This window comes from Silene latifolia, unplaced genomic scaffold (assembly GCF_048544455.1).
Source record: "Silene latifolia isolate original U9 population unplaced genomic scaffold, ASM4854445v1 chrun_scaffold_16, whole genome shotgun sequence".
Taxonomy (NCBI): Eukaryota; Viridiplantae; Streptophyta; class Magnoliopsida; order Caryophyllales; family Caryophyllaceae; genus Silene; species Silene latifolia.
Genome location: NW_027413123.1, coordinates 3617619 through 3641739, shown reverse-complemented (window position 1 = coordinate 3641739; position 24121 = coordinate 3617619). Strand labels below are relative to the sequence as shown.

At 34.9% G+C, this 24121-nt stretch overlaps 1 protein-coding gene and 1 pseudogene across 1 annotated transcript; both read left to right on the top strand.

Annotated features, from left to right (window-relative positions):
* Positions 1-9090: 9090 nt before the first annotated feature.
* LOC141637315 (uncharacterized) lies at positions 9091-9525 on the top strand (annotated as a pseudogene).
* Positions 9526-11963: 2438 nt separating this feature from the next.
* Positions 11964-12946, top strand: LOC141637314 (protein FAR1-RELATED SEQUENCE 5-like). The gene is made up of 2 exons (XM_074446873.1): positions 11964-11989; positions 12313-12946. Exons 1-2 carry the CDS (start codon positions 11964-11966, stop codon positions 12944-12946), a joined length of 660 nt encoding a protein of 219 aa, XP_074302974.1.
* The last annotated feature ends 11175 nt before the right edge of the window (positions 12947-24121 follow it).

Genomic DNA, 24121 nt, shown 5'->3' with positions numbered 1-24121 from the left:
TCGAATGATCTGAGAGCGTCCACATCATCAAAAATTAATTTAGAAAAGTATCATAGATAATAATTTTTGATGTAAAAAATAAAGTGGAGAATCTTTTAATGTAAAAAATAAAGTGGAGAATCTTTTAATTAATATAATATATATATTTCCTAAATTATATTCAAGTGATATTTCCAATATCCTACATATAAATAGTAGAATTGTCCCACATCGAAAGATTAGTATAAGGTGATGTGATCCTATGATTATAAATAGGAGGCATATTTGGAACTTATGTATCCACCCAAAATTTTTTGAGTCTCCTAAATATTGTTTTAAAGAGTTCTTAAGATTTTCTATCATTATCTACGATATGATATAAAAAATAAAGTGGAAATCGTTGGGAACTACCCGGGAAAGAGTTAAGAACATGAACAAGAAAATCAAAAAATACAAAACTAAAAGTTTTACTAATGGTAGTCTCCTGACACAGTACAAAACTAAAGATTTTACTAATTGTTGTCTTCTGAATGCAATAATATAGCGTTAATGAGACGTTATATGTACGATGTAGAGATCCCTAACTAATGATCGAGACTAAGTGGTTTTACCTTCAAAGAAAAATAATATGTATACAATAGTGGTTTTTTAAGAAGAGACATGTACTTCTTGATATGTTATATCTTTCACATTGAAAAATAATGTAGGCCTGATGAACATACTACGTCTAAATAATTAAATTATGTATCTCACATCGAAAGAATATTATATGGTAGGGTGATTCTATAAACATTAATAGGAGGCATCCTTGAAACTTAGATATTAACCCAAATTTTTTTGATATAAAAGATATGTACTTTTTAGTATGTTGTATGTCCCACATTGAAAAATAATGTAGGTGTGGTAAATATATTATATATAAATAATAGAATTGTCCCATATATATATATATATATAGAATTAGGATCACATGAGTCCACCCTATCTTTTTGAGTCCGTGACTCCATGATACAATATCACACGTTATGCTACACAATATCACAACTTACAATTTCACACGTTATACTAAACAATATCACAGCTGAAAAAAAAAGTTTTTGAAAAAAAATTCGAACAAAAAAAATCGTGATATTGTTTTGTAATACAATATCACACGTTATACTAAACAATATTACAACTTACATACAAAAAATAAAATCGAAAAAAATATTGAAAAAAAAATCGTGATATTATTTTGTAATGCAATATCACACGTTACACTAAACAATATCACAGCTTTAAAAAAAAAAAAAAAAAAAAAAAAAAAAAAAACTTTTTCGAAAAAAAATTTTTGAAAAAAAAAATACGAAAAAAAAATCGTGATATGGTTTTGTAATACAATATCACATGTTATACTAAACAATATCAAAGCTAAAAAAAAACGAGAAAAAAAATTCGAAAACAAAAATTGAAAAAAAAAATTTCGAAAAAAAAAATTTCGAAAAAAAAAAATTTGAAAAAAAAATCGTGATATTATTTTGTATAGTGCGTGATATTGTTTTATGGACTCATGGACTCAAATATATAGGTGGACTCACCGGATCTTATATATATATATATATATATATATATATATATATATATATATATATATATATATATATATATATATATATATATATATATATATATATATATATATATATATATATATATATATAGGTAAGATCTAATGAGTCCACCACTTCCATTGAGTCCATAAGTCCCTCTAAGGGCCATTGGATGGACTAAATGGAAGGTTGAGATGAATTTGATTAAAGGCCATTAAAAAGAAAAGGAAAAAAATGTGGATGGTTGGATTGAGATGGATGGTTGAGATTGAAAATTACCAAAAAAAATTACCACTAATCAAATTTCTACACACTAATTAATTTTTCTTTCTCTCTCTAGCCCCTAATTAATCAGTTTTGAGTTTTAGATTTCAGAAGTGTAAATGTAATGTTGTATGAGTTTTACAAGTGTAAATGTGACGGAATTTTTGAATTTATATAATTTTAACATTTTACAAGTGTAAATGTGATGTTTTACGAGTGTAAATGTAACATTTTAAGAGTGTAAAATTTATTTTTTGTGACGGAAATTTTAAATTTATATTATTTTAACATTTTATAAGTGTAAATGTGAAGTTTTACGAGTGTAAATGTAACATTTTAAGAGTGTAAATTTGATTTTTTTGTGACGGAAATTTTGAATTTATATAATTTTAACATTTTACAAGTGTAAATGTGAAGTTTTACGAGTGTAAATGTAACATTTTTGTGACGGAAATTTTGAATTTATATAATTTTAACATTTTACAAGTGTAAATGTGAAGTTTTACGAGTGTAAATGTAACATTTTAAGAGTGTAAATTTGATTTTTTTTGTGACGGAAATTTTGAATTTATATAATTTTAACATTTTACAAGTGTAAATGTGAAGTTTTACGAGTGTAAATGTAACATTTTTTGTGACGAAAATTTTGAATTTATATAATTTTAACATTTTACAAGTGTAAATGTGAAGTTTTACGAGTGTAAATGTAACATTTTTAGAGTGTAAATTTGATTTTTTGTGACGGAAATTTTGAATTTATATAATTTTAACATTTTATAAGTGTAAATGTGAAGTTTTACGAGTGTAAATGTAACATTTTAAGAGTGTAAATTTGTTTTTTTTGTGACGGAAATTTTGAATTTATATAATTTTAACATTTTACAAGTGTAAATGTGAAGTTTTACGAGTGTAAATGTAACATTTTTAGAGTGTAAATTTGATTTTTTGTGACGGAAATTTTGAATTTATATAATTTTAACATTTTACAAGTGTAAATGTGAAGTTCTACGAGTGTAAATGTAACATTTTAAGAGTGTAAATTTAATTTTTTAGTCAATTTGAAGGTAACGCCACCATCATTGTCCTCTGAGTGCAAATTTAATATAATTTGGTCCTTTATAAGTGTAACTTTGTCCTTTACGAGTAAAACTTTAGTCCGACTACCAAAAAACGCCACCATCATTGTCCTCTGAGTGCAAATTTATATCCACCAACACATATCCACAAAAAATATGAGTGTAAATTTATATAATTTTAACGAGTGTAAATGTAAAGAAATACAAGTGTAAATGTAAAGAAATGCGAGTGTAAATGTTAAGATATATGACTGTAAATGTTAAGAAATATAAGTGTAAATTTAAAGAAATACGAGTGTAAATGTGAGGAGATACAAGTTTAAATTTAAGAGAAATACGTGTAAATGTGAGGAGATACAAGTGTAAATTTAAATAAAAACGAGTGTAAATGTGAGGAAATACAAGTGTAAATGTAAAAAATATGAGTGTAAATGTAAAGAAATATGAGTGTAAATGTAAAAATATGTAAGTGTAAATGTAAATCTGAAAAATGTGAGTGTAAATGTAAAGAAATATGAGTGTAAATGTAAAGAAATACGAGTGTAAATTTAAAGAAATATGAGCATAATAAATATATTTATGAGATCTAAGAATAAAAATCATGATAATGCGTTTTTTTTTTCAAAATCTACTATATTTATTAGATCTACCCAACAAACCATGGAAAAATGATTAGAAAACGAAATTAGAAAGAGTGGTAACAATAACCCATTTCCCCATCAACAATAAGACCACCACAACCTTTCAATTTTTAAAAAAAAAACCGGATCTGAAAATTTTAAAAGCTAAAAACAAAAATCAAACAATAAAAAAAAAAAACAAAATCATGCACAAACAAAAACACGCACAAACAACTCCATCTAAAAAAACGAATAAAAACAAAATGGAAAGTGAATAAAAAACAAACTCCATCAAAAACCGGATCTGACTGAAAAAAAAAAAAAAAAAAAAAAAAAAACGACACAAACAGAAATGCCAAGGACACCAATAAAAACAATACAAAACACACAACAATTAAAACAAACAAACAACAATTAAAACAATAGAAAACAACAACAGCAACGACAACAATACAAAACACAAAACAATAAAAAAAAATACAAAACCGTCGACAACAACCACACAACAACCAGATCTGGCGTTTTGGCGTTGGTGGTGGTTGTTGTGGCGGCGTTGATGAGACAGAGAGAGGAGCGGAGTCGTGATGGCGGGGCTGGGCGTGTTGTGTGGCGGGTTGTTGTTGTCGTGGATGTTGTTGGTGGTGAGTGAGGGTGGCGGTGGCAGAAAGAGAGGGAGGTGGTTGGGCTATGGAGGTGTAGGAGCTCGGTCTGGACAAAAAGAGAGAAAGGGAGGGAGGTGGCGGGCTGATGGTGGAGAGGATACGGTGCGGCCGTGAGGAAAGGGTAAAAGGAGGTGGTGTCGGGTCGGGGTGGCGGATCTGGCGGGCTGATGATGGTGGAGGTTGTTGTGGGTCACGACAGGCAGGGGGGAGGAGGCACAAATGGAGGTCGGGGCTGGGGTTGGGTGGTGGTGGGTGAGTGAGGATGATGAGGGAAATTTTTTTTTTTGATTTTTTGAATTTTTGGGTTTTGGAATTGTTTTGGTTTTGGGGGGTTTTTAGAGAGATGAGTGGGAGGACAATTGTGTGATAGGAGAGAGAAGTGGGTGGAAAAAAAAGGGTTATATAGTGAAATTAGGGGGTTGATTAGTGTGGTAGTGAGAGAAACTGATTAATTAGGATTGATCCCCTCCATTTAGCATTAATCCCTCCCTTTTTTCCTTCAATCTCAACCCTCCATCCTATCTTTTCAATGGCTCTTATGAGGACTTAAGGACTCAAAGGTTGGAGGTGGACTCACTTGATCCTTCCTCTATATATATATATATATATATATATATATATATATATATATATATATATATATATATATATATATATATATATATATATATATATATATATATATATATATATATATATATATATATATATATATATAGAGAGAGAGAGAGAAAGAAGAGATCAACTAAGGTCCTTAGATATATTAAGTCCATAAGTTCTATTATGAGCCATTGGATGGAGGGAGATGGAGGGATGAGATCAACCCCAAAAAAGTGTGTTTATAAGCTAATCTTACCATATCTCTCCTCTTTCACTAATCCACCTTAATTAACCACTAATTTACTATATATTTGTTTTCTACCCACCCATTTCTCTCTCATCTCACACATTTCATTCTTCTCTTCTCTCAAAACCTCAAAAAAAAAACCCAAAAAATCCAAATAAATAAAAAAACCCAAAAAATCCAAATAAATAAAAAAACCCAAAAAATCCAAATAATTCAAAAAACCCAAATAAATCACCCACTCCTCTCATCTTCATTCACCACCACCCACCACCACCCCACCCGACACCAACTAACCACCCACCACCCCGCCGCCGCCACCCCGCCGCCGCCACCCCCCGCCGCCGCCGCCTCACCGCCGCTGCCTTTTTTTTTTTTTTTTTTCAACTCGGTTTTTTTTTTTTTTTCGTTGTGTGTTAATTTGTATGTTTTGAGTTGTTTTTTCCATTCATTAATTTTTTTTGTCTTTTATTTTATTTTAGTTGTCTTTTATTTTGTTAGTTCTCATTTTTTATTCATTTTCTTAAATCTCTTCTTGTTATACGTTTTTTTTTTAAGATTTCGTGTTTTAAATCTCGTTTTTTTTTTGTGAGATACTTTTTTTTCATCTAAGACAAAAATGGACTAAAGTTATACAAAAATGAACCAAAGTTATACAAAAATAGACCAAAGTTATACAAAAAAAGACGAAAGTTATACAAAAATTGGACTAAAGTTATACAAAAAATTGGACTAAAGTTATACAAAAATGAACCAAAGTTATACAAAAATGAACCAAAGTTATACAAAAATGAACCAAAGTTATACAAAAATGGACTAAAGTTATACAAATATGGATTAAAGTTATACAAATATGAGCTAAAGTTATACAAATAAGGACTAAAGTTATACAAAAATGGACCAAAGTTATACAAAAATGAACCAAAGTTATACAAAAATGGACTAAAGTTATACAAACATGAACCAAAGTTATACAAAAATAGACCAAAGTTATACAAAAAAAGACTAAAGTTATACAAAAATTGGACTAAAGTTATACAAAAAATTGGACTAAAGTTATACAAAAATGAACCAAAGTTATACAAAAATGAACCAAAGTTATACAAAAATGGACTAAAGTTATACAAATATGGATTAAAGTTATACAAATATGGACTAACTTTAGTCCATTTTTGTATAACTTTGGTTCATTTTTGTATAACTTTGGTTCATTTTTGTATAACTTTGGTCTATATTTGTATAACTTTGGTTCATTTTTGTATAACTTTGGTTCATTTTTGTATAACTTTAGTCCAATTTTTTGTATAACTTTCGTCCATTTTTGTATAACTTTGGTTCATTTTTGTATAACTTTGGTTCATTTTTGTATAACTTTAGTCCAATTTTTTGTATAACTTTAGTCCAATTTTTGTATAACTTTAGTCTTTTTTTGTATAACTTTGGTCTATTTTTGTATAACTTTAGTCCATATTTGTATAACTTTAATCCATATTTGTATAACTTTAGTCCATTTTTGTATAACTTTGGTTCATTTTTGTATAACTTTGATTCATTTTTGTATAACTTTAGTCCTTATTTGTATAACTTCAGTCCAAATTTGTGTAATTTTAGTCCAAAATTGTATAACTTTATTCCATAAGAGTATAACTTCAGTCATTTTTTGTATAACTTTAGTCCAAATTTGTATAACTTTAGTTCAAAATTGTATAACTTTAGAACAATAAATTCAAATTTGAAACAACACATAAGAAGATGATATTAAAAAAACCAATAAGTCAAAAAAGTACAATAAAAAAACTTCAATAACAATAATAAAAAATTAACCAATAATTAAAAAAAAAAAAACAAATAACAAAAAAAAAATAACAAAAAAAAACCAAAACCAAACCAAACAAAAAAACCAACAAAACAAACTTGAATGGTTGTATAACTTCAATTTATACAATGTATAACTTTAGATGTTAATAGTGTAACTTTAATGTAAAAAGTGTATAACTTTAGTCATAAAATGTATAACTTTAATGTTTTAAGTGTATAACTTTAGTCGTAAATAGTATAACTTTTATAAAAACCAAATAAATATGAAAAATCGTAATTAATCAACAAATATTAAATCTGAAAAAAATTAAATAACAACCATCAATAACCAACAAAAAATTAATAACCAACAAAAATTTAAAAACCAAATAACAATAACCAACAAAAATTAAAAACCAAATAACAATAATAACAATAATAAAACAAAAAACCAAATAACAATCACAAAAAAACAACACCCTCAAATCCTAAAGCAAATCTAAAATCTAAAAAAAAAAAAAAAAAAAAAAAAAAAAAAAAAAAAAAAAAAAAAACAAATCTGAAATTTCAAATTTGAAATTTGAACGAATATAAGGACTTTGGTGACCCGGTTTAGGGCTTCATTTTTGAAGGGGTTGCGGGTTGGTTTGGGTCCAGGTATGGACGGATCTAGGTCGAGGTGGTGAGAGAAGTCGAGTGGTGGGTCTGGGTGGCCGTGAGGGTGGCTGTAGGTGGCGGGAAATGGGAGAGAAAGAGGGATGTCGGGTTGGTTGTGGTTGTGAGGGTGACCACCAACTGCAACGACAACACCAACGACAACCCCAACGACACCAACGACATGAATACCAATGACAACACCAACGGCGGGAAGGAGGAGGCGGCGAATGGAGGGGGCGAGGGAAGACCAGGTTATTGTTGGGTTGTTGGTTGTTGTTGGTTATTCTTTGTTGTATGGTGTGGTGTGTGGTGGGGTGGTGTTGGGTCAGCGACGGTGGGAGGCGAAAAGGAGGTGAATGGTGGTGGGCGTAGATCCGGTCGCCGAGTGAAGGGGGAGTAAAGGCGGGTTGTTGTTGTTGTTGGCGGGTTGTTGTTGTTGTTGGTTGTTGTTCTTGATGTCGGGGTGTTGGAGGGTGCAGTGGTGTTGGCGGGTTTTGGGTCGGGTGTGGTGTGTGGTGGGGTGGTCGTGGGCGTGGGTGGGTCGGTGTGTGGAGGGGTTTTTTTGGGTTTTTTTTTGTTTTAGTTTGGTTTTTATTTTGTATCAACTTGGTTTTTTTTGTTGTTTAGAGAGGGTGGGAGAAAATGAGAGAGAAAGAGTGAATGTGAGAAATGAGAGAGGATGAGTGAATGAGGAAGTGAGTTGGGAGATTAGAATGGTGGAAGAGTTGTACACAATTAGGTAGAGTTATACACAATTAGGGAAGGAGATTAGGGAGGGAGATTTGTAGCCCTCCATTGAGATGTAATCTCATCCCTCCATCCCTTCCATCCTAAGGTCCTTATAAAGACTTAGGGACTTATTAGATGTAGTGGCCTTAGAAGAACCCTTCTATATATATATATATATATATATATATATATATAGGTAGGATTCGGTGAGAACGGTGAGAACAACTTTTAGTTATAAACTTCCACGCGCCCCTCTTCTACGACTAAACTTCATTTCTCCCCCAATTATGTCCCTCCTCAAACCCTAACCACCTCTAAAATTTCCCCATCACTACTCATCACATGGCGTCACTACCTACCACCTGTCGCCGGCGCTGACAACAACAACCTGCAACTCCGGCGAACCTCAACAACATTTCCGTCCCTCCACAAAACCTAACCCTCGCTCATCTTCCCCATCACCACCCAACACCTGCCTTCGCCATTGTCGCCGACGACCAGCAGCGCCGACGAACTATAGTCTTACATCCCTGATGCTGGTGTAACTCCGGCAATATCATCGAACACCATCAATACCCTGATTCGAGACTCCAGAAATCGATTCCCCTTCCTCCAATTTCGAGTTCCACCTCCTCAACCACCGACAAGTTGCAAAAATTTCGGCACACCACCAAAGACCTACATAATCGACGACGCATAACAGCCTGACATTGTCGGCGATCTCTCCACGAAAGGTCTTAAGTCACTCCCCTCCCCACAATAGCTACTACTCTTAGATCTAATTGGCTGTTACAAGCGACAGATTAATGTGTTGGTGTGGCTGATATTGTGGGAAGGGTAGTTGAGGATCTTAAAGGTGAGAGTGAACCGTATATGCGTATGTTTATAAAGCCTATAGAAAAAGTGGTTACCAACTTGGGAGCATCTGATATTGATGCTCGCTTGGAGGAGCTTCTTATCAATGGCATTCTTTATGCTTTCCAAGAGCAAACAAGTGATGATGCAAATTTAATGCTTAATGGATTTGGTGCTGTGGTCAATGCCCTTGGCCAGAGTGTCAAACAATATCTTCCCCAAATATGTGGTATAATCAAGTGGTGTTTGAACAACAAGAGTGCCAAAGTGAGACAACAAGCTGCTGACCTGATTTCGAGAATTATTATGGTCATGAAACAATGTGGAGAAGAGCAGCTCATGGGTCATTTGGGTGCGGTCCTCTATGAGTATCTCGGAGAAGAGTACCCAGAAGTGTTGGGATCAATCCTGAGAGCCCTCAAAGCCCAAATTGACTCCTATTTTGAAGAATAGGCACGAGAAAGTGGGATTTAATGTGTTGGTGGGATAATAGAGGTGAGGATCAGACTAATGAAAGGTGGAGATCGAAAATAGAGACCTAGTATTAAAAAGTGTACCTAGTATACAAAAAAATGTATCTACATTATTAAAAAATGTATATATTGAATTCTGGTAAAAAGTGTATCTACGATAGTCAAAAGTGTATCTAAGATTTGGTGGGAAAAAAAAAAGTGTATCTACATTATTGAAAAGTGTATATAGAATTCAGATAAAAAAAGTGTACCTACGATAGTCAAAAGTGTATCTGAGATTTGGTAAAAAAAAAAAATTATCTACATCATTAAAAAGTGTATATAGAATTCTGGTAAATAAATGTACCTACGATAGTCAGAAGTGTAGCGAAAAAAAAAAAGATTTACCTTATATATATATATTATAATGTATATAGTGCGTTCTCACCGTTCTCACCGAGTGATCGTTCTCACCAGATCCTAAATCTATATAGAGGCCCGAATCCCAGTGAGTAGTTAATTATGGCGAGGCGGTACTACTCACCAAATTCCTTCATTAATCCTTCATTTATGGACTAACTTCCTATTATTCATTGGGCTGAAAATTGAGGGGTCATTCCAAATCTTTTCATTTAGCCCAAAATACTTTCTCTCACTAAAATATTAAATCATACAATAACCTAATTACACACTATCGCTCTAAATTATACAAACAAAATTGTTTTCCTGAAAATTCTTCAACAAGCAAGCTCTCGTTCGTTCAACGGAAATTCTTCAGCAAAGCTCATCAATTTGTTCATCGATTGTTCGTGGATTTCATCAAAACAACATTCAACAACGTTGATTCATGTAATTTCAGAAGAAAAATCGATTAATTTTCAGGTAATTTCATAATTTTGAATAAAATTGAGTATATTCATACAATTCTGTCAATTCACTCATAAATTGATGATATCATGTTCGAATTTGATCAAATTGAACGATTTTGTAAATAGAACGTTCGAATTTGACCAATGTTTTGAGCGATTTCCTTTTTCTCGCGATTTCGTACTACTTACTAAATTGTTTTTGACGATTTTGCAGCTCTAATTGCTATGGAGATTGTAGATATCACAATGACTGATGATAATAGTGTTATTGAATCAGGTATATCGTTTTTTATGTAATTTTTGTAAAATCTCATGTTTTCTAATTCAATTTGCATTTGTCAAAATTTCTGCTCGATTATTATGGAATATATGGATCGATATTCTATTTCAGTTTTTTTGCAAGGTTTAGTTTATGAATTGAGTTGAATTTGTGAATCTTAGGACCTAATTGTGTGACTGTAAGAGTTGATTGAATTGTTACTATAAGAGTTTATGAATTGAGTGGATTTTGCTTTTTGGTGAATCTCAGACCTTATTTTGTGAATCTCAGACCTAGTTTAGTGAATCTTAGAGCTTGTTTTGTGAAACTTGGTCATCATAAGTGGTTAGAATCACCTTTGCTGCTCTTTTACTTATTTTGTGAATCTTAGACCTTATTTTGTGAATCTCAGACCTTACTCAGTGAATCTTAGCAAATGATGATAGTGTGATAATTAAATAAAACATAAGTAATATTCAGAAAACTTAAAAATCCTCACCAAAATTTTTTAAAATTATTTGAACTAATAATCTGATACTTTATTTAGTGAATCTCGGACTTTATTTGGTGAATCTCAGCCTTTATTTAGTGAATCTTGGGCCTTATTTTGTGAATCTCTGTTGTTAAACGTTACTGATGCAATTTATTTATTTCTTTTTGTGTGAAGAAGAGACCCTAGTTTGTGAAACTAGAAGGTTATTTTGTGAAACTTAATAACTAATATATACAACCTAGGTAAGATTAAAAACTGAACTAATAATCTGAACCAAAAAGTGAACTTGTGAATCTCAGTCCTTGTGTTTGTGAATCCTAGAGCTCGTTTTGTGAACCCTTTAGGAATGACCTATTCTGCTCTCTTCCTTGCTCAGATAATATCCTCAGACTTTATTTGTGAATCACATACCTTATTTAGTGAATCTTAAGCCTTGTTTTGTGAATGTGAGATGTGACTTTGTGAACCTTTTATCTTCTTAAGTATTGATTCAAATGTCAACAACAACTCACAGTATAGTGTGACGCCTCGTGTCGGTTATGGTGAGGTTCCTTGCTCTAATGTTGGTTCTGGTCAGGATGGTGAGGGTTCTACTGCTGTCTTAACAACCCCTACAATGCCAACTATTTCCACACCTACTACTTTGGTAACTTACACACCGGGTGGCACTGAGTAATGGATAAGTAGGATTGAAGAGAAGTTTACACCCGTGGTTGGCAAAACATTTATGGACTTAGAGTCAGCAATGTTGTTCTATAAAATTTATGCTATTGCTTGTGGGTTTGAAGCAAGGAAGTCTTCAACTAAGAGGTTTAAAGATGGTGTTATTCGAACAAAATGCATGGTTTGTCATCGTCACGGTTTTAATAACAGGAAAAATCGTCCTCCCAAAGCTGATGCAAAAACAACAACCGTTGAAACTGGTGACAAAACAAAAGCTGGTGCAATAAGTGCAAATAGAAAAACAAAAACTGCTAAAACCAGTACGGAAAAAGGGTGGAGGTGCGGTGAAGCTGAGAGTTCCAATAAGCAAAGTGGTACAAGAATAACTAAAATTAAAAGGTGGGGTTGTGAAGCAATGATAAAATTCATGTTCCATGAAAAGATGTACAAGATTGAACAATTCCGTGAGGGTCACAATCACCCAGTGACGCCTGTCAAAAATAGGGAATTTGAGAAACTTGCTGTTAATATAAATCAACTGAACGAATATCATAAGGAATTGATTATCCAAAATTCGAGATTAAATGTTGGGGCTAGTTTAACATACAAATTATGCAAGGAACAAGCAGAGGGTTTCGAAAATGTTGGAGCTACCCTTACGCAGTTCAATAATTTTCAAAGGAATGTAAAGTGTCTACTTAATGGCAAGGATGGATATATGTTCATCTCTCATTTAGAAACCCTCCGAGGAACAAAAAGGTTGGTATTTTCATATGAAACAGATGCTGACAGTGCTTTGACAAGAATTTTTTGGACAAATGCGGATTCCATCAGATGTTACGCATTGTTTGGTGATGCTATTTCATTCGATCCAACCTATGGAACGAACAAATATAACATGAAATTTGCACCTTTCACTGGGATTGACAATTACAAAAAGTCAATAACATTTGGATGCGTGCTTTTAGATCATGAAGACGATGACTCATTTATTTGGGCATTTCAGCAGTTCCTGAAAGCAATGGATGGCAAAGAACCCAATTACATCATCAGTAACCAAGATGCCGGAATAATAAATGCAGTTCCAGGTGTGTTTGAAATATCTTACTTTTGTGAAACTGGTTATTTATTTGGTTAAGCTAGGAACATTATTCGTGAATCTTGAAGTTTATTTTATGAATCATAGAGCGTGTTTTGTGAAACTTAGATCTTGATTTGTGAAACACAGAGCTAATATTCTTAAACTTGGTCATAAGTTGTTGAAATTGCCTATTTTGTTATTTCTCTTATCTTGTGAATCTGAGACCTTATTTTGTGAATCTCAGACCTTATCTTGTGAATCTCAGACCTTGTTCAGTGAATCTTTGGGCTTGTTATGTGAAACTTGGTCGTGATTTAAAATCATCTATTTTGCTCTTAATTTTGTGAATCTCAGACCTTTTCTTGTGAATCTCAGACCTTGTTCGGTGAATCTTTTGGCTTGTTATGTGAAACTTGGTCGTGGTTTAAAATCATCTATTTTGCTCTTAATTTTGTGAATCTCATACCTTATCTTGTGAATGTCAGACCTTGTTCAGTGAATCTTAGGGCTTGTTATGTGAAACTTGGTCGTGGTTTAAAATCATCTATTTTGCTCTTAATTTTGTGAATCTCAGACATTATCTTGTGAATCTCAGACCTTGTTCAGTGAATCTCAGGGCTTGTTATGTGAAACTTGGTCGTGGTTTAAAATTATCTATTTTGCTCTTAATTTTGTGAATCTCAGACCTTATCTTGTGAATCTCAGACCTTGTTCAGTGAATCTTTGGTCTTGTTATGTAAAACACAAAGCTAATATTCTTAAACTTGGTCATAAGTTGTTGAAATTGCCTATTTTGTTATTTCTCTTATCTTGTGAATCTGAGACCTTGTTTAGTGAATCTTATAGCTTGATTTGTGACCAAAGATCTCTGACAATAGATAATGTGGATTTTGTGACTTGCAGCCGTGTTCAAAAAAGCAAGACATCGCTTTTGTATGTGGCACATTATAAAGAAAGTAACAGACAAGGTTGGGAGCATAATTTGCAAATAGACTGATTTCTTAAGTCGTCTGAACAATGTTATCTGGAGCGAGGACTTGGAGCCTGAGGAATTTGAAGAGAATTGGGCTAAGGTCATTAGCGAGTTTTCGTTAGAATAAAATAAATGGTTGACTAACAAGTTTGCGGAACGAGATCAGTGGATACCCGCTTATTTCAGGAATGTGCCGATGGGCAACATTTTAAAAACCACACAAATATCAGAGAGTTCGAATAGCTTCTTCAAGAGATTTGAAAATAAATATGGGACTATCGTAGAATTTTGGATGAGATTTGAGAGTGCCATGGACCAACAAAGGCACAATCTAAAGCTTCTTGAAGCACAGAGCCACAACTCAATGCCTGAAACCCTATTCGGGTCAAACTAGGAGGCCCATGCAGTGAAGGTCTATACACATGAAGTGTTCTTTGACTTCCAAGAGGAGGTTAAATTTTCGGTAAATGCGTGTAGTGTTTGTGGATACACCCCACCAGATCCAGTAACTAACTTTGAAGTTTCAATTGTTGAGGACGCAAACAAGCGAAAGAGATATGCAGTTGAGTACAATAGGAGAACAATGGATGTCCGTTGTGCATGTAAATTGTTTGAAAGGAAAGGGATCTTATGCAACCACATCATTTGGATTTGCTCGTGAAAGTTTAAGAAAATACCTGAGAAATACATTTTGCGTAGGTGGAGTAAGAATGCACTCAGAAACCCGGTTTATGATTTGAATGGAAATCTACTGGAAAACTATGATCTTACTAGTAATAGTAAATTTGGAATGTCTCGGGTGTGGTCTGAGATTTACGCAACTGTTGGTATGCTCAAAAGAAAAGAAGAAGAGTCAGATATAAGAGAGTTTGCCAAGCTAATAAAAGATTTCCGAGAGAAGTTGGAGCCAAACCCAAAGCCTTTGACCAAAGAACAAGAATTGGAGGCCCTTCTCAACTGCAAGGCTCCAAAAGAAATCAAGATCTTACCACCTAAAGTCTCTAGAAACAAAGGTAGTGGTAAAAGGATGGTGAGCAGCAAGAATAAGGCAATTATGAAGGCAAAAAAACCGAAAAGGTTGTGTGCTAAGTGTAAACGCATGTCACACCACGATAAAAGAAATTGTCCAAATGAGTTTGCAGAGCATCCTCCTGAGAATCAAGTATGTATAATTCTAATTGAAAACGCAACTACTATTGTCTACTAATTCTTTTTTTTTTTAAAAAAAACGAATCTAATCAAGGTTTGATTCTTCACATAGGGAGACACATCGGAAGAAGAAGAAGAAGGGGAAGAAGTCGAGAATGAAGAATGATGTAAAGGAGTATTCTTAAGCAACGAGAATAGAGATGACAATTGAAGAAGACAAGTTTTAAGCTCGTTTTATTTTGGTCAATGTTGTGAATCCTGGACCTTATTTTGTGAAACTGGAACGTAAAATTGTGAAACTTGGTCTTGAATCTAGCATCAAGTGTTTTTATCATTTCAGACCTTATTTTGTGAATCTCAGACCTTATCTTGTGAATCTCAGACCTTGTTCAGTGAATCTTAGGGCTTATTATGTGAAACTTGGTCGTGGTTTAAAGTCATCTATTTTGCTCTTAATTTTGTGAATCTCAGACCTTATCTTGTGAATCTCGGACTTTGTTCAGTGAATCTTTGGGCTTGTTATGTGAAACTTGGTCGTGGTTTAAAGTCATCTATTTTGCTCTTAATTTTGTGAATCTCAGACCTTATCTTGTGAATGTCAGACCTTGTTCAGTGAATCTTAGGGCTTGTTATGTGAAACTTGGTCGTGGTTTAAAATCATCTATTTTGCTCTTAATTTTGTGAATCTCGGACCTTATTTTGTGAATCTCATACCTTGTTCAGTGAATCTCAGGGCTTGTTATGTGAAACTTGGTCGTGGTTTAAAATCATCTATTTTGCTCTTAATTTTGTGAATCTCAAACCTTATCTTGTGAATCTCAGACCTTGTTCAGTGAATCTTTTGCCTTGTTATGTGAAACTTGGTCGTGGTTTAAAATCATCTATTTTGCTCTTAATTTTGCTCTTTATTATGACTTTACAACTATCAATTATCTTTACAAGAGTTGATGAAGGCAACAATCTTTAAAGGAACCTCGACCCACTTTTGCTCAACTCAATGTCAATGTCAATGTCAAATTATCTCAAATTGCTCAACTCAATGTCAAATTAGCTACATAAGTCACATAAGTGACCCAGAAAAATTATTATGACTTTACAACTATCAAATATCTTTACAAGAGTTAATGAAGGCAACAATCTTTACAGCCTCGACCCACTTTTGCTCAACTCAATGACTTCACATCATCCCATCAACACAGACAATTGTCTTCTTTAATTAAACACCTATACAACCAAAAACAAGTACAATCGACTTATTTACGAAATATTCGCAAAAGTTATGAAGAAATGAACTTCACATCATTTTTAAGACAATGAAGTGTACCTTTTTAGTATTTTTATCCCATTTAAGTAGTTCCAACATGATCGATTTTCGATATTGTGGCAATTTCTGCAAAGAGCGATATATATTAATGAAGTATATAGACAACCAACCTATCTTTATTTGGTGAATATCAGACCTTGTTTTGTGAATCTCAAACCTTGTTCAGTGAATCTCAGAACTTGTTGATTTTAAACCACTTATAATGACCAAGTTTCACAAAACAAGCTCTAAGATTCACTGAACAATGTCTGAAATTCACAAGATAAGGCTTTATTTTCGTATACTAATGAACTTACCTCAAAATATTCACTTTTGGTCCATAAACTATCATCGTCCAAGGCACTCAACCACTTCAACACAAAAACTCCACAATCATAACTAGACAAAAAAAAAACAGCAAGTGGTTTAAAATCAACAAGTTCAAAATAATAACTATTGATCTGTTAACATAAGGAAAAAGATACATGCTTACATACCATGTTGTTTGTTGAGGGACTTCGAGATTGACAAATTCGTTCGTGTGCATGAACTCCAAAGATTTATATGACTCTCCCAAAATCGATGAAACATGAGGTAACTGAAAAAGAAATGGCAATAACAAGATCAAAATATATTTTGGAGTTTACTTTTAAAAGAAAAGGAAATAACAACAATATTTTGGAAAAAAAAAACTCATACAAGCTCTTTGGCATGCTTGTTGACAGGATCCACATTAATATCCCTGCTTGAGTCAAGGATGAAATTTTTTCCCTGGTTTATATCACAAACACAAGCCCACCAATGCTCTGGCGGCGTGTTACTATGGAAAGGGATAAAAACCTGAGATAGTAAATGTACAAGACAAACCAAGAGATTAATGCTATAATAAGGAAAATAAGGTACAGGATTCAGAAAATAAGGTCAAGGATTCACAAAACAAGTTCACAAACTAAGTTCAAGGAGTTCACAAAATAAGGTCCAAGATTCACAAAATAAGGTCCAGGATTCACAAATAAGTTCACAAAATAAGTTCCAAGATTCACAAAATAAGCTCCAAGATTCACAAAATAAGGTCCAGGATTCACAAAACAAGGTCTAGGATTCACAAAATAAGTTCACAAAATAAGGTCCAGGATTCACAAAACAAGGTCCAGGATTCACGAAATAAGTTCCAGGATTCACAAATAAGTTCACAAAAAAAGCTCCAAGATTCACAAAATAAGGTCCAAGATTCACAAAATAAGGTCCAAGATTCACAAAATAAGTTCACAAAATAAGGTGAAGGATTCATAAAATACGTTAACAAAATAAGGTCAAGGATTCACAAAATAAGGTCCAGGATTCACAAAATAAGTTCCAGGATTCACAAATAAGTTCACAAAATATGTTCACAAAATAAGCTCCAAGATTCACAAAATAAGGTCCAGGATTCACAAAATAAGGTACAGGATTCACAAAATAAATTCACAAAATAAGGTGAAGGATTCATGAAATAAGTTAACAAAATAAGTTCCAGGATTCACAAATAAGTTCACAAAATAATTTCCAAGATTCACAAAATAAGCTCCAAGATTCACAAAACAATTTCCAAACATATCAATGACCTACAAATAAGTAAAATAAACATCACAAATATCTGACCTTGTCGATATGGCTACCAGCAAGTGGAGTGTAACTGTCCTTTATGTATTGACCCCAAATAACGGGGTTGTTTTCTCGATGAAGACCCTACAAGTCACAAGAACGCAATTTTAGAAACAAAGCAACTTTAAGAATGCAAAATACTTGAATATCAACATATAAAGTATTTGAGACTGACAAATATTGTTGTTGGCAAGTAGAGTAAATTTGTTCTATCGAGTGTGCACTTAATTCCAAACATATCAATGACCTACAAAATTAAATTTGTTAGGAAACATACACATCGAGTGACCTGATTTTATGAAACGTGAACAAAATGAAACAGGTTGAGTGGCATGAACAAAATGAAACAGGTTACTTACCTGATCCATAATAAGGCCACGCGGTCCAAGGCTATGCAAAGCATCTCTTGTGACTTCCATCCACGGAGTGGACACCATAACCTCACTTCATTATTGATAAAATGCAATTAGTAGATATATTTATTACAATAAAAAAAATCAAAAAATCAAAGCAAAAATATGACATTACTGTTTATATTTCTTTGATCTCTTTCGAACAAAATTCACCAATTCCACGTCAGTTTATCGAGGCCATTCTAGTGCATCATTTTGTACTATTTCTTTGGATAGGTTCTCAGAACATGTAGTAATTTTATCGCACGCCCTCAACTCCTTACTGAGAGATGGTTTATTGAGGCCGGAAACAATTGGTGTAGAAGGGGGATCACTGTCCCTACCACAGGAGGAGGAGGAGTAGAAGTTTCAGGAGTAGCTATAACAGTAACGGTGGGGTGAGTGGGCTCACTATTCTTAGAACATGTAATAATTTGGTTGCACGCCCTCAACTCCTTACTGGCAGATGGTGTAGAAGGAGGATCACTGTTCCCTACCACAGGAGGAGGAGGAGTAGAAGTCGCAGGAGTAGCTAGAACAGTAACAGTGGGGTGAGTGGGCTCATTGACAGAAGGGACATCATCAATAGCACTGGAACTTGTTTGCATATCTCTTACACTTGTTCTCCTCCTATTGTACTCAACCCACCGTTCTTGATTATCATGATCATCCGCTACCACTGTGGGCTCAGAATGGTCAGGTTGTTCATCATTGACGGGAGAGACATCATCATTGACGGGAGGGACATCATCAATAGCAGTATTATGAAAGGGAGATAAAAGATTATCAGGTTGTTCATCAGCTTAAATACAAGACGTTGAAGGTTCACCAAGTGGTATGATTTGGCATTCTGGTTTTGGTGGTGAACGACGTGACTGTATTGGTTGCAAAGCTTCACCCATCACGTCCAATGCCTCCAACAATTCAGCTAGATTATCTCCACTATTACCCTCCACACTCTCCTGGACATTACCCTCTACACTCTCCTGTACATTACTCTCCTCATTATTGTCTTTTTGAGATAACCTAAAACCATCTGTCATACCAACTACAGCTGCAACTAGTTTAGAAACTATTGCTGAGGAAGGTAGTTTGCTCAGAGCTTGGCTAGCAAGATATTTGTACTCCACGAAAGCTTGAGCCATGACCTTTGCGGAAACCGCAAGTTTATTAACAAACTCAGTAGTACTACCTGAATTATTAGGTAGAAGAGGATCCACATTTGCGGAAAGTGCAAGTTTATTAATAAACTCAGTTGGAGGATCAGTATGTTCTTCATCTTCAGAATGTTGTTGTTCACTTTTTGGCTTTGAAGACTGCTTAAACTCAATAGTAGGCAAAGGTGCACTCGGTGGCTTTGAAGACTGCCTAAACTCAATAGTAGGCAAAGGTGCGTGTGCCTTATGCTGAGTGATGACCAGTGGAGGCTCAATAGAACCCCTGCCAAAAGTTTTATGGTCCGATTTTTTGTCATTCACTTCCTCCTTAAGTCTCTAGGATATAGCTTCTTTAGTCCAAGTTGAGAGCGTTGGAAACTACCGAGTAACAAGGCATGATTTGAAGACACATCGGTCTAGATAAATAAAAACCAAGACCATAATAGGTCCACCAAACCAATTTTCTTTCAGCTTTTTGGTCTACCACTCCTCCTTTTGCCAAGACTCAACTTGGGAAGCCAATTTATGTTTGATAAAATTGCACCAGTTGAATTCGGAGATCAACTCAGTGTTTACCAAACTTTTAAGAAGTCTCAAACTTGCCTGATTGCCTACAACACCGCCTAAAAGAGCATTGAAGATATAAATGATGAAAGTGCGTTTGAAATCATCTCCACCATCTCTTTGTGTAGAGAGCTTTTGCATAATGTATTTGACCTCAATGGAACTACCTTTGTATTGACTTCTGAACTCTTTCAAACCAGACACATAAGAAGGGCACTTATCTCCAATTTTTGCTTCTTCGACAATGTTTGGACCTATTGGCAATCCCAGGCACAGATGCATATCTTCCTCTAAAACAAGGAGTTTCCCATCACACAACGATCCTTTAATGGGGTCATAATTTGAAACTAGCCAGTACGCCAAGTGACCCGGAACAACATCTATTTTAAGATGCAATAGAGAACCAAATCCCATTTCTTGTATAGCTTCAATCTGCTTATCTGATGGTGGATTATCCTTATTGTTGAGAAAGTTGTAAAGCCCAGTAGGAGACATCCGAGTCCTCAACACAGGCAGTCTGTCTTTGTAAATTCTTGTCTTTTTTGTAGGTGGCTCAGAGAGTGGTTCAGTAGCTTCAGTAGGTACTTCAGTAGAATCAGCAGCTGGTTCAACACGTCGCTTCATTTTAGCTTACTTCTTATTATGCGCCAAGTAAGGCAAAATAACATAAAAACTAAAATCCAAAATGTAAACATTTTAAGTAAGTTCACTTTGTGGCGTTCAATGTTGTCAGTACAATCCACATGAAAACCAAATATTATAATAAAACGATGAAGTTATAAATAGTATATGAAAAAGATAATGTATCAAATCCAGAATCAAGTACTACAACTCAGGAACACGTTTAATTCCCATGGAAATAACGTGCCATACATGCTTATCATACTTCAATGGCTCAGTAGTAGAATCTACTACAACTTCATGTTTGGAACTATTCCAGCTGACCGCAACACCATTAAGAGTAAGAACGAATCTAGACTGAGATTTCTAATCATCTCGATCCGTTTGGAAGCTAGCATCTGCGTAGCCGGTTGCGCATAGCTTAGTATCTCCTCCATAAGTCAATACCCAATCCTTAGTCCTCCGTAGGTACATGGATTCTTTTGGTACCGACTCGTCATACTCAATGCATATGCCACGTCTGGACGTGTGCATATCATGACATACATGATTGATCCTATAGCTGATGCATAAGGAACACGACTCATGCGCTCAACCCCTTCAGGCGTCGTGGGTGATTGAGACTTGCTCAACTGCATCCCAGACGTCATTGGAAGGTTCCCCTTCTTGGAGTTGGTCATGCTGAACTTATCAAGAATCTTATCCAAATAAGACTCCTGACTAAGTGATAACGTCCGTCGTGATCTATCTCGGTAGATACGGATTCCCAATATACGTTGTGCCTCACCCAGATCTTTCATTTGGAAATGGTTCTTCAACCATTCTTTAACCGAAGATAGGAGAGAAATGTCATTCCCAATCAAGAGTATGTCATCGACATAAAATATCAAGAATACAATCTTGCTCCCACTCGACTTGATATATAAGCATGGTTCCTCGACCGATCGAGTGAAACCATACTCTTTTATCACCTGGTCGAAACGATGATTCCAACTCCGAGAAGCTTGCTTAAGTCCATAAATGAACGCTTAAGATAGCATACTTTCTTAGGATGTTCAGGATCTATGAAACCTTCGGGTTGCACCATGTACAACTCTTCCTCCAAATAACCGTTTAAGAAGGCGGTTTTCACATCCATTTGACAAATTTCATAATCATGAAAAGCGGCAATAGCTAAGATTATCCGAATGGAACGTAACATGACTACGGGTGCAAAAATTTCATCATAATGCAATCCGTGCACTTGAGTGAAACCTTTTGCCACAAGTCGTGCCTTATAGGTATCTGGTTGCGCGTCTACAGAATGCTTTATTTTGTAAAGCCATTTGCACTGTAGAGGTTTTACCTTATTAGGTAAATCAACTAGATCCCATACGTTATTCTCATACATGGAGTCCATCTCGGATTGCATGGCTTCGAGCCATAGCTTTGAGTCGGAACAGGCCATAGCACCTTTATAGGTAGCGGGTTCATTACTCTCTAGGAGTAAAACTTCATTCTCCTCGACCATACCAATGTATCTGTCCGGAGGATGAGAGACTCTACCCGACCTCCTAGGTTCCTCAGGAATATTAACCGTATCATCAGTTGGAGGAACAACTTCCTCCATCCGTTCCTCGGTTGTTGGTTCTGGAATCTCCGGCAGCTCGAAGGTTCTATTACTCGTCTTGTTCTCGAGAAATTCTTTCTCTAAGAACGTCGCACTAGCCGCAACAAAAACTCGATGTTCGGTAGGGGAATAGAAGTAATGACCAAATGTTCCTTTTAGATAAACTATAAAGTATGTCTTGACCGATCGCGGGCTGAGCTTATCCTCGTGTCTCCACTTGACATAAGGCTCGCAGCCCCAAACCCGAATAAAGGACAAGTTAGGGACCGTTCCCTTCCACATTTCATATGGAGTCTTGTCGACAGCTTTAGTCGGACTTCGGTTAAGTATAAGAGCAGCTGACAAAAGAGCAAAACCCCATAATGAATCAGGCACTACCGTGTGACTCATCATGGATCGAACCATATCAAGTAAGGTTCGATTTCTCCGTTCGGACACACCATTTAATTGAGGTGCTCCAGGTGGAGTTAACTGTAGAATGATTCCACAGTCTTTAAGGTGTTTATCAAACTCATTTGAAAGATATTCGCCACCCCGATCTGAACGGAGTGCTTTAACCTTTCTACCCAGTTGGTTCTGTACCCTGTTCAGGTATTCCTTGAATTTCTCAAAGGACTCACTTTTATGCTTCATTAAGTAGACATATCCGTATCTACTTAAATCGTCCGTGAAAGTGATAAAATATCTATAGCCATCTCTAGCGGTAATTGACATAGGTCCACAAACATCAGTATGTATGAGTTCTAATAGGTCACTAGCGCGTATTCCAACACCTTTGAAGGAAATTCGAGTCATTTTGCCAATGAGACATGATTCACACGTGCCATATGTAGAAAATTCGAATGCGGGAATAGTCCCATTATCGACGAGTTTCTTTACGCGTTTCTCATTTATGTGTCCCATTCGACAATGCCATAGATAGGTTTGATCTTTGTCACCAACCTTTAATTTCTTATTATTCATGTGTAATACTTTTGTGGTTTGATCTAAGATGTAAATTCCATTCATGGAAACTGCTTTACCATAAATCATTTCATTGAAAGAGAAAATACAGCTATTATCCTTTATTGAAAATGCAAAACCGTCTTTAGCAAGGACGGAAACAGAAATAATGTTCTTAGACAAACTGGGTACATAGTAACAGTTATTTAAAAATAACTCAAAATCACTAGGGAGTTGGATTACATATGTTCCCTTCGAGACAGCAGCAACTCGTGCTCCATTCCCGACTCGCAGGTCCACATCACCTTTTTCGAGAGGTATGATGTTCTTTAGGCCCTGCAAATGATTACACAGATGAGAACCACAACCAGTATCAAGTACCCAAGTTCCGAAACTTACATGGTTAATCTCAATCATATGAATATAAGATGACATACCAACAGGAACGACGCGGCCTGCTTTGATGTCCTCACGGTACACGGGACAGTTCCTCCTCCAATGTCCAGTCTTGTGACAATGGTGGCACTCAATGTCACCGCCCTTGCTCTTTGCCTTGCCCTGTGAGCCACTAGTCTCACAAGGCGCACTCTTACCGTTTCTTGGCTTTTTAAACTTTGGCTTACCTATAGCTAGGTCGCCATGAGCCTTTCCCTTACCTTTACCCTTGTTGGAAATCATGAGAACATCCTGCTTCATGCTCCCACTCAATTTCATATCCTTCTCGGTCTATACGAGAAGTGAGTGTAGCTCATGAGGACTTTTCTTTAAGTCATTCATGTAGTAGTTCGCCCTGAAAAGGGCAAAACCATCATGAAGAGAATGAAGCATTCGGTCAATGACAATGCTCTCACTGATTTTGCAATCAAGAGCCTCCAGCT